This window comes from Cryptomeria japonica, chromosome 6 (assembly GCF_030272615.1).
Source record: "Cryptomeria japonica chromosome 6, Sugi_1.0, whole genome shotgun sequence".
Classification (NCBI taxonomy): domain Eukaryota; kingdom Viridiplantae; phylum Streptophyta; class Pinopsida; order Cupressales; family Cupressaceae; genus Cryptomeria; species Cryptomeria japonica.
The window spans coordinates 39,775,311-39,789,370 of NC_081410.1; the positions used below are offsets into that span (position 1 = coordinate 39,775,311).

The 14,060-nt window shown below is 35.9% G+C and overlaps 1 protein-coding gene across 2 annotated transcripts in view; it reads right to left on the reverse strand.

The window, feature by feature from the left end:
• Positions 1-549: 549 nt before the first annotated feature.
• Positions 550-14,060, reverse strand: part of LOC131072126 (uncharacterized) — an 89,352-nt gene continuing 75,841 nt past the window's right edge. For both annotated transcript variants that reach the window (XM_058008187.2, XM_058008188.2), the window contains 6 exons: positions 3,830-4,258; positions 3,476-3,664; positions 3,156-3,386; positions 2,680-2,938; positions 1,752-1,935; positions 550-1,644 (listed from right to left, as the gene is read on the reverse strand). In XM_058008187.2, coding sequence (XP_057864170.1) covers positions 1,179-1,644; positions 1,752-1,935; positions 2,680-2,938; positions 3,156-3,386; positions 3,476-3,664; positions 3,830-4,258 — 1,758 coding nt within the window. In that variant the 3' untranslated portion in view covers positions 550-1,178. The remainder of the gene's footprint in view (positions 1,645-1,751; positions 1,936-2,679; positions 2,939-3,155; positions 3,387-3,475; positions 3,665-3,829; positions 4,259-14,060) is intronic.

The window sequence follows — 14,060 nt, forward strand, 5'->3', positions numbered from 1 at the left end:
AAATTTTTAAGTGATTATTGACGAAACGGTTACACATTTCATCCTACAAAATATAACATTTCCATGTTATCTATTCCAAAATAATCCTGCAGTCATCTGCTAGTAAATCAAAATTTGAGCTAACCATCACAATACCATATCTGACCAGGCGCCCTTTCAAACCTCTGTTATGACATTAAAAATATTACATAAGACAAGAGTTGAGACATTTTCAATTAATATCTCCAGTTTTGTTACTTAAAGCAGTATACTGACTCTTTTAGGCAAAACTCAATATGGCTGTAGTCTGTACCAAAAGCAAGATATTGACTCTTTTAGGCATAAATGGCTGCACACTGAAATTGCTTCTACAATACTAATGGATGTAGACACAGTTAATATTTCTTCTGAGGAATATACCCATGGTCTAACATTCTACACACTGGTCACAGATATCTATGTTTATGATAATTTTAAAACCTTTAAGCCCCATTTTCTTTATTACCAAAATAAAAAGCCTCCTTGGGTATATCATCAACAGAGTTGAAAAATATTTGAAAAATATCAAACTTCAATTAAGGGTCAAGTCTTTTTGTTATTCTGATCAGTAATCATCATTTTGTAAAACACATATTTTGCAATGCACAAGTTAAAAAAATGTATAAATTACAATATTAATGTTGGATTCTCCTCTGTTGCCATTGTGCTCAAACCTTTGCAACAGATAATTAGGTTCTGCCTGGTATCGGTTCACTGGTCAAATATTTTAAATTGTGCCCATCTGTGATCCGCATTATCAATATCTCCATGTGACATTATTTACTGAAAAACCTTTCATTTCAGAGGCATAAATAATCTCTGATCTGGATGGCCAGAAAAAGGGTGCTAATGTACACTCTTACATGCTCTAGAAGTTACATTACAATAAATGCATTTTACCTAGGAGAAACAACAACATGACAGTATTCTGTGTCATGGACACTACATTTAATTGCAATTCCACTGCTGGTTCATGATCCTCATTGCCTTCATCAACAACATCCAAATATATTAAGTCCAAACCAGATGTATTTCCATAATCTCCATCTTGAAAAAGTGAAGACAGGTATCTACTCTTTCTCAAACACAAAATCTGGCTGCTTCATTTACACACAAGCAATACAATGTATATTAGCATAATTTGTCAAGAAATGCAGTCATTATGCTGTGCTGAGGATTTGCATATACCATGGTCCATGCACCTGACAACTTACTGAAGCCATGACTTCCAGAGAATTCACTACACCCACAACAAGATCCATTAGAGAACTGGCCCCAATGCGTTTCAATGCCACTTCTGCCAATAAACAACTATCACATCCCTGTCCCAAAAGGAGAACAGCTCGAACACTAGACCGTACAGCAGCAGCAACTCTTGCAAAAACAGCATCACCAGCAGATAGGCTTCTACTCAAAACCCGGGTCATAAATTGTCCATCAATATCAGTTTGATCCGCTTTAATAGCAGAAGAACATAGCTGAGCCAACAATTCACCAATCTGATGGCTTGTAATCAAGGGATCGCTCAGGATGTCATTCAATTGCTTGCTTGCAACCTTGAGTACATCATCAATCTCTGCAGCGGGCACTTCCTTCTCTGCAAGGGTCTGTCTTACCAATAGCAAGCTTTACAAATGGAAAAAAATGATATAAGATAACTAAACAACACACTTGTGGACTTATCCAGCATATAACTGTAGCCATATATGTGAATAAAAGCCCAAGTTTATTACCCTGTTGCAATCACAATTACCCGCTGAAAATCATTCTGTGTGCTCCTCAGCCTCCCCACATTTAATTTTAAAGTCTCTGGTGTGTTGTCTTCATTTGCTGCAACAGGCCTGCTTGCCATTTGCAACAAACCTAGGCGTACCATAGTTCCCATGGATGTCCACTCAAACTCTGTCTGAAACTCACCTGCAAATGCAATAAAAGGATGCCAAAACATGAAGCTAATGGAAAGAAAGAAAACATCTTAGTTTTCCCAAATGAACTCCAAAAGAACATCCCAGTACATAAGAAATGTACTAGGGTAAAAAATGTATGAGGTTATAAGGAGAAACTAATAAGAGTGTACATTGAAAATGGTTAAACTTCAAAACATAGAACTAAGTACAAATAAAAAATAAATCTGTGAGGGAAGGGCCCCTCAATGATGCAGTAGTTGAAGAAGAACAAAGCAGGAAACATACCCTAGCATGGTCACGTGTCTATAGTAAGGCTCAGACAAGAAGATCCAATAGCATCATCCCCTATGACTGAGAAAAAGCTAATGTGGAAACTAAGATTGCTCATATGGGAATGTTCCAGGTTGAGGGATCTACGATGGACAATCTTTGGAAGAACTCAGGTGATTCCCCTACAGGCTCTAACCTTTCCTAGTATCAAAGGTGGGTGAAAATCTGCTGACAGAGGAAAAATAGTAGTGACGTGGCCCATCTGCTACTGCTACACTAAGCAAATATGATATATTTTGCCTTCACATAAAAAATTTTAACTAGTTTTCATCTCAACCAATCAGCATCTAATCACAGATTGAGGGAATGACGCTTTTCAAGGAAGGTGCAGAAGTCATGCTTGTCTCATTGGAGAATGTGCTAGATAATTCTTTGGCTAATCCCAAACTGATTCCAGTTTTTAATGTGGAGACAACAGACAAACCTGCCATTTGAGCACTTGGTACATTCGATTGGCTACACTTGAAGACTTCAACTAAATCATTAAAATCATTCCTTTCCTTCTCAATACATTCCCGTACTTCAGAAAGCCATTTTACAGTTCGGGGCAACATGCTTGTAGCTGTGGAGGATGGACCATAGTGATCAGTGAATAGCTTTTGTATGTACTCAACACCTGCAGGCCCCTGGATCAGTGGAGCTATTGTTCGAATTCGAGAAATGCTTATATCCTGCTTCAGGACCTGAGCCATTTGGAAAAAGATTGTCAGTTAAATGACAGCTCATGAAGAAATAAACTTTCCATTTTCTTGAATCTTCTGAATGATGGAAATATAGAAACACAGTTAATCCACTGATATATAAAGCATAAAAAGAGGATGGTTTTAATTGAAAATTACCAAGTGAATAATGCAATATTATATCAAAATACACATGGGAAACCTAAAACATCTCACACACCTGTATTTGTTCTAAAATGAAGCGAAGGCCCTTAACCAATGCAGACGCAAAGGAGAGGTTTGACTTCTGGTCCATTCCGGCCACTATTCCAGACAATTCTTGGAGCAATTTCTCATGAGCCGCTTTTGTATCACTATCACGTGCTGGTGCCCCAAGACTTAGTACAAGAGACAATGCATAATCCAACAGCTTTGCAAGATATTCAACATCTTGGACTCCGGACTCCATAACCTGAAGCACTGACAGCAGTCCTTGAACACAAAAGGCATGAAGTGCACAGCCACATTATTGATTAGGTTCTTTCTGAAGGATAATCTCACCTGAGAAAAGAGTTCCACATCAATACTTTCATGAAGTTCTTGCTTCCAACTTTGAGGAACCAAAGCATCCAGTTCATCCCTAACTTCTTTTACAAGTCCTACTACCCGAGTGTAATCTGGTGGATTCCTTGCAAGTCCTTCAACAACTCCATCCCAAAATGCTTTCTCCATTGTAGATTTGATTTGAGCCTGCATGGAACAACCTGTAAGTTTTAAATGACATTATGGATGTTCATTCTTGTGTATTATGAAATAGGAACTTCCCATTGATTTTAAGTAGACAACTATGACAATCAACTCACAAAGGGTGAGCTCTACATCTTAATTTTCAAAAATTCTCCCAAAATTCCTTACCTGAATTTCAGTTAGCTTGCCAGAAGTTGTGTTCCTGGAAACAAGAGTCTCAGGAAATGTCCCACTTGTATCATGAAGCAGTTCATTGACAATCCTTTCATTGAGAAATACTTTGTCATCATCATTCATTGTCTCTGCTGCTTGGATCTCTTTATGTTTATGTCTAACCTCGGTGTTGACTGATGCATTTGAGGACATTCCTACCTCTGGTCCTCTAGCAGGCAGTAAGCGTGCAACTTTTGAAGGCTTTTCAGACAAGGATGAAACTGAAGTATTCATTGATCCCTTGGATGATGGCTGAGGGCTGGAAATCTCCCTGGTTATTGTATCTTGGAACTGATTATTACCAGGAGTATCTCCTGTCCTTTTTGTCTCAACATTATCATTCACAAACGGAATTGCATTCTGGAGCAATTCTTCATCAAGAACCTGACAGAAAATAAGCAAATAACATTATAAGTTAGAGAAATTTACAGAACACTGTTATTTGAAAGTTTAAGAAAAAGAGTGCCTCTGATCTCAATACTTGAATCCTAAAAGTTGCTTATATAACATATAACCCCTTCATTTTTCATTTGGTATGATCTTGTCAAACTAGAATTTTCTATTCACATTATATAAATACTCAGCATCATTGCATTTCACTTTATTTGACTAACTTTTTTTTATAAGATAATAAAAGCACAAGCTAAACATATAATATGATACCAACTGTAAATATGATAACAAATTGTACATCCATATCAGAAACCCAATGATGGTCATAAATGGAGGTTGTCATGACAAGAACTAAACCAAGAATTAAATTAATATGCTGTTTGGGAGGCTAATTGTCCCTGGATTAACAATATTCTAGTAATTGACAAATTAACTACAGTAGAAAAAGTTTCATGTATGTAAAAAATGTTGAATATCCAATCTGGCCAGTCAATTCCTTATGCATGTCATCCCATAAGGTTTGGTTATAGCCTTGTTGAGAAAGAGATAATTCAGAGCCTTTGTGAACCTCCATTCAATATAATATGCACTCCACCTATAAACCTGTATTTATTGTTTTGTCCAGAAACAATAATATAATATAAGATTGAGACTTGAGAAAAATTTGACCAGAAGCTTTTGCTAGGTGTGTTTTGGAGAAAAACATTTTTGGGTTTTGTCCACAACCACAAAAAACTTCTGGGTATCTATTAGATTTTGCAAATGGTGAGCAGATCTTGCAGAAAATGTTATCAAAATAGCACGACACAACTATTTTCCTTAAGTTTGAAGATTATTTTTTTACCAAATCAAATGTTTTGCTTCTTGGAATTAAAAATGCTTGCTGGGTTTTGTTGGTAGCATTAAATAAATTTGTGGATATTTGTTAATTTTTACATACAATGAGTAGATTCCGCAAAAAATAGATTATAAGGGTCATGACTGCTAGCTATTTGCTAGCTCAATTTAGTTACTTTTTTCAAAAAATATTAACTTAGGCATACAGTGTCAAAATTGAGCAAACAAGATATTGTTGGAAACCTACTTTTGAGCACTTTCAATGGTGCGAGTCTCATAATCAAAATTTGCTGCTAGTTCATTTTATTCTTAGTCAGAGTCAACTCATCAAATTTGGCTTCCGAGCTCACAACTTATTGCCAATATCTCCAATTTTAACGATTCTTGCAATGTAAGAAAGGTATTTCAGAACTCTTCACATTCATTCATGCACTTTTTCTAGAATCTACTCCAGGTACTATTCATTTCGTTTTATGTGTTTTCCACATTTTGGTTAATTACTTGGACACTTTGGCACTTGGAAAGGATTTGTTTGCATGAGATGATTTCATTTGATCTACTTTACATGCATTGAGGTTATTGGGGTCATTTTTTTTTCTCATTTGAGGAGGTATCATGGGTTTTTTTGTTCATCCTTTTGTTGTCCTCTTAGAAAAGGGTAATTATGAGTCTTGGAAAAATAACATCTTAGATTCTTAACACATCTCAAATGGCTTGATCTTTTGCCTTATTTGTATGGACTCATACTGTAATGTCCCCTACTAGTTTAGGACTGTTTTAATCATAATTAATCCTTCACAAAACTCTTAAACTACATTGATTAGGAGACGAAGCTTCATAACATGAATCCGATCATAATCTTTCCCTTATATCGAATTGATAATTTAATCTGATTGATAACCTCAATTTTACTATTATATATATATATATATATAATTAATTTATTCTCATATAGTATTACATTATATATTATAGTAATTATAATCATTACATTATCCTTTATAATTTTTTATATATATATATTATTACTAAGTTCTACATAAGAACATTATCATGCCTCTTATATTAAGCATTCATACTAAGTACACTCCTATGCATACCACCAAGAGCAAGGGTGTTACCACCTGTAACTTAATATCAGTTATGACCTGTTCTGATTCGTGGGAGTCACCAATAGAATGATCACATCAAATTAGAGATTATATTATTATGAAGTTAGTACAGTGAAATAGATATTATCTGTAGGGTGCTATGATACTGGTTCCTTATTTAATATTCACAAGACTTGTCCGATGGATGATTGGTATAGGCCAATTCGATGGGCCTTGTTGATGAGATGGAGTGATGCTTTTGAAATTGTTTCCTACTTCTATTCACATCCTACGAACTGTACAACCTGATTGATGCCAAAGGCAATTACTCCATCAAGCGGATCCCACTATGAATACATATATTAGAACTCTGATAAATCTCCTCCCCTTTAAAATGAATTTGTATGCCATCTTACCTTGTTTGTGGAATGGTAATCCGCGATGCCAAGTAGACAAGTCTTATCACCAACCATCTTTTCATTGTGTTAATCGCATCATTCCATATTATAATTGGATAACTTATTAAGTAATAATCCGTCAGCATGGAGTATCACTCACTGTCTTCATACCGATCGATATCTTCCTCTATTCTAACAAGCGGTATAGTAAACACGTTCCACTGCAAGTATCATACATGTCCTTCTTGACCATTGCCCATGAATCAGTTGGCATCATTCAATTCTCACTATTTCTATTGAGTCTTTATTTTTGTTGCCTTGTCATATTATTTTTCATCAACAATTGGTAGCATGGTCTCCATCATTGTATAAATATTTAATTCTTCTTTATCTTTGTCTATTCCGTCATTCTCTTCAGATCCGATTCTCCTTCTTATAATAGTTTGATGCCCCTTTTTGATAATTCATTTCCTTTATTTGTCTTAGCCAATAATGTTATTTCACCTTACCCGCTGACTGGGAGACACTTGTCTTAATACTGGATAGTTTCTTGTTTTTGTGTAGTTATACCCTTTGAAGTGTAATGTCCCAAACTCCATACAGTGGTTACTATCTCAATAATGGTAGGAGAATGACAGTATGCGAGCCTGGATGCTTGCAAGTCTTTAATCTTAATCATCCTTTTTTTTTCATCATTGGCTATATTTAATTTAGTTTTCATTTTCATTATTTGTATATTAATTTTATTATTATTTATTTATTATTAAATTATATTTCAAATAGGGGACATTACAGTCCGACCCACTCAAGATTGCTTGACCTCAAGCAATGAACATGGAATTTGTTATAGTCAACCTTTCACAAGTATGTCTTAATAATCTTCACAAATTGCTATAATGTTCTTCACAATCCGACCATGAATTTATCACTAGATGACCATTACCTCCCCTTTCGAAAATCTGCAATAAACTCCTTATCTACCTCTTCTCAAGTCTGCAATTATCTTCTTACAACCTTCTCCCTTCCAAATTGGTGTATGTTTTTTTGTTTTGTTTTTTTCATTCACAGACTGCACACGATCTAAAAATCTCCTTTCTATATCATACTCGTAGGGCACATAAATACAAGCAAGATACCATGTAAGCATTCACATATATAGGCCTGACACAGAAGAGTGCAAGTAAACACGAAGCATGCATGAAGTATACACACAATACACATAAGGTAATGAGGCATGAAATCTGAATACATGCAATACACATGAATACATATAAGGAATGAAGCATGAAGCATTAAAAGTACGTAAGGCATTGATGGCATGAAGTAATACACATGAAGTCATTTAAACAATGCAAAGCTTGAAGTATACATGGAAGTCTTGAAGCATAGACAAAAGTAACACCTGTAGCAATATTCACAAATACACATAGGATATGAAGCATACTCATCACATGGAGGTGCAAAGCATGTATAAACACTCCATGTACAAACCCGATAGATCAAGCATACACATGAATACATAAGACCTTAGTCATGCATACGAATACACATAAGGTGTAAATACAAAGCATATAAGGCAAGAAGCATCTACATAAACATGGAGTATACACATGAATATACACAAGGTGTGAAGCACAGTGAATACAATTAAGGCATGCAACATACAGGTGAAATACATGTAACACATGAATCATGTAGTGCATAGGCAGGAGTTCACATAAGTATGAAGCATGCACATAAATTCTCTAAATCACAAAGCATATATATGGAGTGTATGTGGTTATGAGAGAGGCACTTATGTAGAACAACATACGCTAGATAGGAACCAATCACATGTAAAGCATACCTGATAGATACACTTAGGGAATGCACATGGGGTAAGTATTCTGAAAACAAATCAAACCTGAAGTAGCTATGTTTAAGATACAAAACATTTGAAGAAGGCATATAAATGCACATAGAATAACACATTGAAAACACATCAATCATGATGCAAAGCATATTCAAGAGGTAAAGCATACGCTAAGAAGGTGTGTGTGACACAGTCATGCTGAAAACATGATAAACATGGAGCAATCACATAATTATAGAATACAAGTATGCATGTACATACAATGGAGCGACATATTGAAGACACAAATAAGCACATAATTATCTGCAAATTATGAAGTGTATATACATTTAAGAGAAACATACATAAGGCATGTGAATACACTTAAAGCATGAAGCAATTCACTTAAATACATATCAGACATGTAGCATAAATCCATAAGTATATACATGAAGTATGAAATAGCACACATGTAAACATGAATTAATATACATAAGACATGGAGCATAGATGCATCCTTCATGTAAAATACAAAGTAATATACCAATGCACAAGGTATGCACAGAATACAAGTAGGGCCTGAAGCAATACACAAATATATGTAGGGTATTGTTGATGTGTATTTTGTACACGACCAAACACAGAATAAAATACCCAGAGGTATCTTACCCTCTCTTGAATAAAGTTCCCGACTGCTGAAGATCTCGCCGAAGGATCAGTCGAGGCAACTCCAAGGTTCTGCTTTGTAGGATCTCTACTCGTGGATAAGCTCTTCGCGGTATGATGTGATTTTGCTGGAATCACAAGGGGACTTACACTCAATGACCTAAACGTCTGATTTGTTGTGCTGGAATCACAAGTCCTATTAACTAACTGGAAGACAAATAAATAACAAAAGATGCAGGGTTTAGGACGTCTACTCTACTACCTAGAATGCGAGAAAATGGATAAATGACTAGGTGGAGTCCTAAGGGGCTGGGTCTCACCATCAGGTTGAACAATTCAACACCAACTCAGTGCGATCTTCTAAGGGATGCTTCCAACATGATCAAATCGTACACCATCTGACAATGATCACCATTCAAGATAATGTATGAACGATAGACATGTAACGACTTAAGATTAAGCTCATTTTATGCCAGTTGAGCACGCAAGGCGCACTTACCATCAGTAAGAGGCTAGTGGTATGGACCAAACAGATTCCACACAGGTGCATTCAACAATTTTCTTCACTCAATTTAATCATCTATCATCAAAAATGAAGATTCAACAAGAGACCATGCACATTGCAAAGAAACAACATATTCCACCATATCTTCAATGAAAAGAAGTCTTTACAATTAAGGCAACAATGTCTTGCCTTCTCTTCTTAATCTACTCTAATTGCTATTCTACTATTTTGGCCTCTATTACTAACTATTAACTATTAGCTATTATTCACTAGCTATTAGCCTTTACAAATGAGGATCCACGGCTTATATAGCGCCCTCAATACAATTCAATGGCTCAGATCAATTTGAGATCAATGGCCAAGATTTTACAATGAAAACCCTAATTAGGGTTTGTTACAACAAACTCAATTCTGGCCAATGAAATAATTGCATTATTTGGACACATGTCTTCTTTGGAATATTTGACCAATGGAGAACCGAGGTAGGTACATCGAAGTTTGTGCCATCTCGGTGAGTCAGGTACATTGAATCTGGACATGCCGAGGTGGACCAATCCGACTGGAGGAGTGATGACTGGGATGCCACCTTGTCCGACACTTGGTTGATGTTCAATTTGATGATATTTAGAAGCTAGCTTTAATTAACTCTTCTGAAACTGTCTGCTTCTTCAACGAACCCTTGCTTTAACTTCCTTTGTCTTCGATGTGCAGGATGGATGGTGTACCTTTCCTTCGAATGCTAGACTGGAAGAGGTCGTACTTGTTGATGCTAGATTGGAGAAGGTCGTCCTTGATGATCTGGTCCTGTGGAGGTCGTTATTGGATTCCTACACAAAAGTTTAAAGTTAGGGTTTGAGCATAATATCTTAAGGTATAGGATTCAAGACCTTTCAAGGGAATAATTTAGATATTAATTTGAAAATGACATGATAAATCCAAGAATTGTGAATTTTCAAATTAATTATGAATGGAAATCAGATTTTACAAGACTTAGATTTTTAAAGATTGCTATGGAAATCAAAATAAACCTTGAATAAAAACTTCAAAAATCTGATTCTTCATACCTCCTCTTTGAATGCTTAACTATCAACCTTGGAAAATGAATAAAAGGAGATCAGAATTTGCTGGATAAGGACTGAATTTCTGGTCTTCCTTTGGATGAACTATGCTTCAATCAGCCTTCAAAAAACTTTGCCTTCCACTAACCTCCAAACACTTAGCAAATTCTGGAAATTATCCTCCAACTTAGCAAGAAATTCGCCTCCAAATCAGGTAGAATTCGCTCCTCTAATCTGCTCTTCAAATTCACATGAGAAGAATTGAATGAATGATTTACATTTGCTACAATACATCTCCCTTATATAGGGCGCTCACCCTAATTCTCCATGAGGCCGACTTAGCAAATTAGCAATAAAATAAATCAAAATCCCTTTCAAAGGATGGCCGACTTGCTTAAAAAAAACAAAATAATAGGCTTGAGCACTCACCTTAATTTTTTAGATTTTAAAATTAATTTCAAGGTTTGAAAGGTGAATTTTTTATTTATTTTAAGGCTTAAAAATTAATTAATTAAATTGCAAATGCCTTAATTCATGTGAACTTGATTTAGCTTCCCAAATGTCTTGAAATTGGCAAATTTAATGAAAATTATGGGCTAGCTTAGGAATGTCAAGGTTTGATCAAGGCTTAATAAAGCTTCTTTCCTCCTTAGGCATCAAAATATCCAAAGTGATGGTTTGAACCCCTTATCTCGACTTGCTCATTTCATAAATCAAAAATCTTCACAACCTAGATTTGCAAATTCCGATGTCCTTGTCTTCACAATCTTTTAACTTGCCTTTGACTCAATCTAACAAGGTTGAATGATAGGCTTTTTCATGATTTCGCCCTGGACCCTTTGGAAGGGTCAGGAGCGATTTTTCTAATTAGGACTTGAGTACCTTGTTTTCTTGACTCCAAAATCTTCTGGAAGGCGAGCTCATGTTTGTTTTGACCTAATCAAAGTCTTGCATTTCAAATTTTAGCATTTCACATGAGTAAATTAGGTGAAAAATGTGAATTTCGCCCTGGAGCCTTTGGAAGGGTCAAGAGCAATTTTCTCTTTTTAGGTCAAAATTCACCTTAGTTTGATCATTGACCTCCTCCAAGACAATTTCCAGGATCTATTCATCTCACCTACTGAGTTGACTCATCAATATTTTGAAGGAAATACCACCCTTTTGGGAATTTCGCTCTGGACCCTTTGGAAGGGTCAGGAGCGAAATTCACTTCTCAGGTCAATTTTCTAGTCTCCTTCACTTCAATTCATCAAAACTTGCTCAGTGAATCCACTTCTCAACTTGCTATCATTGATTTGATCTTCACAAGGCGAAAAAGGTCAATTTTGTTCAACAACCTGTTGTGACGTTTTCACACATCGCCCCATTGCAAATGGGGACCCATGTTTTTTTTTGCTTTTTAGGGTTTGTATTTTAGGTCTTTTAGGGTTTTGTCAGTTGGCTTTTGCATTTTTTGAGTGCTGTCGGGGAGATCAATAGGATAGCAGGTCCTGCTGGAGTGAAGTCCTAATCCTGAAAATTTGGCTAAGTCTGAAAGTCCTGATCCTGAAATTTGGCTAAGTCTAGAATGTCCTGATCCTGAAATTTGACTAAGTCTGGAAACTGAAAAACCTCAAAAAACTAGATTTTGCAATATAACTCCTGGAGGTCTGAAACCACTCTCAAACATCCTGAAAGTATATATGGAATATAACTTAAAGTATAATTATACTTAAATGTTATATTCCATAAAAATTATCCTGATAGAGAGTTCAAAAAGTCAAATTTCGCTCCCGTCCTTCACTGAGGATCCAGAGCGAATTTCGCTCCTGTCCCTCACCAAGGGACCAAGGCAAAGCGCTCCCGTCCCTCACCAAGGGTCCAGGGCGAAAAGGCTTATTTGAGTCATTCCTGACCTTGTTTGGTCAAATTGGAACATCAAAGGCATGGTGAAGGACGAAATGAGCATGATAGAGCATCCAGACAAGACAATGAAATGATGAAGTTTTTGCCTAGAAGGTCAAATTCACTCCTGTCCCTCACTGAAGGACCAGAGCGCTTTTCTTTATATGCACAATTTTTAGACCTTTCTTAGACATTAACTTTTATTCATAGCATGAAACAAGATGATATCTTCCTTAGCCAAGACATTTCATGGTGAAAAGTGAAACATTTTGGCCTAGAAGACAAAATTCGCTCCTGTCCCTCACTGAAGGACCGGAGCTTGAATTTCAAATTTGCACTGTTCTTGCAGGATCAAGACAATTTTATGATTTGAAGAGACCAAGGAAAACATGATTTATCCATTGAATATAATTTGGAAGGCTAACAAAGGACAGATAAGCTTGGATTTGCAAAATCGCTCCTGTCCCTCTCCAAGGGACCAAGGCAAAACGCTCCTGTCCCTCTCCAAGGGACCAGAGCGAAGTTATTAAAATTCATTATTTTTTTGCCTTATTTTAGCAAATCGCACTAGATGCCAAGTTCGCCCAAAACTTCGAAATATTTTTAAAAAATTTAATTAAATTGGCATTTAATGAAAAGCGCATAGCATTTAATAATTAATTTTGAGCCTTGGAAAATCATTTTTTTTAATTATTAATTGAGGCATTTCGAAATTAATTATTATTAAATTTAAAATTGAAAATGGAGAGCTTGAGGTTTATTTTCATTCACTTTATCAAGTCGGCCCCTCCTTTTGCAATTTTATTTATTTATTTTTTGTCTATTTTATCAAGTCGGCCTATGGGGAGGTAAAATGGTGAGTGCTCTATATATTTGGGTGTGTTTGTTCATTATTCAAATCATTCACTCATTATTTCAAGTGCGATTTGGAGGGCAAAGAAGAAGTGCGAAGGCTGGCCTATTTGGAGCGAATTTTCCTCAAGTGTTGAAGACTAAAGGTGGTGGAGTTGATGCTTGTGAAGGCTATTGGAGAGGCGTATTTCTTGCTAGATTGGAGGATAAATTCCAGATGTTTTGAAGGTATTTGAAGGCGAATTTCCAGATTTTTGAAGAGGAAGGTGGAGTTCTTTTCCAAGCTAAAGGAGGTGCATTTTATCCAAGGGAGAGCTTTGATCTACACTTTGCCTAGCAAAATTCATCTATTTTTACATCATTTCTTAGAGTTAATTCTCAAGAGGAGGTATGGCAAAATCATCTTGACACCCTTATTCAAGGTTTGATTTTTTAGACATTTTTTGGAAAAATCTAAGTATTACATGTTTAATTAGGAAATGATAACTCAAGATTTATCATGAAATTTCCTAATTAAAATCTTGAATCTTCCTTTTAAAGTTTAATTTTTAGATTTCAAGATATATTACTAATTTTGAAATGTGGTGTAGGCATCAAATGGAGATCCCGGAGTTGGAAAATCAAGCCAGATCAAGGACAGTCTCCTCCAAGACGATCAAGCCAGGACAAGG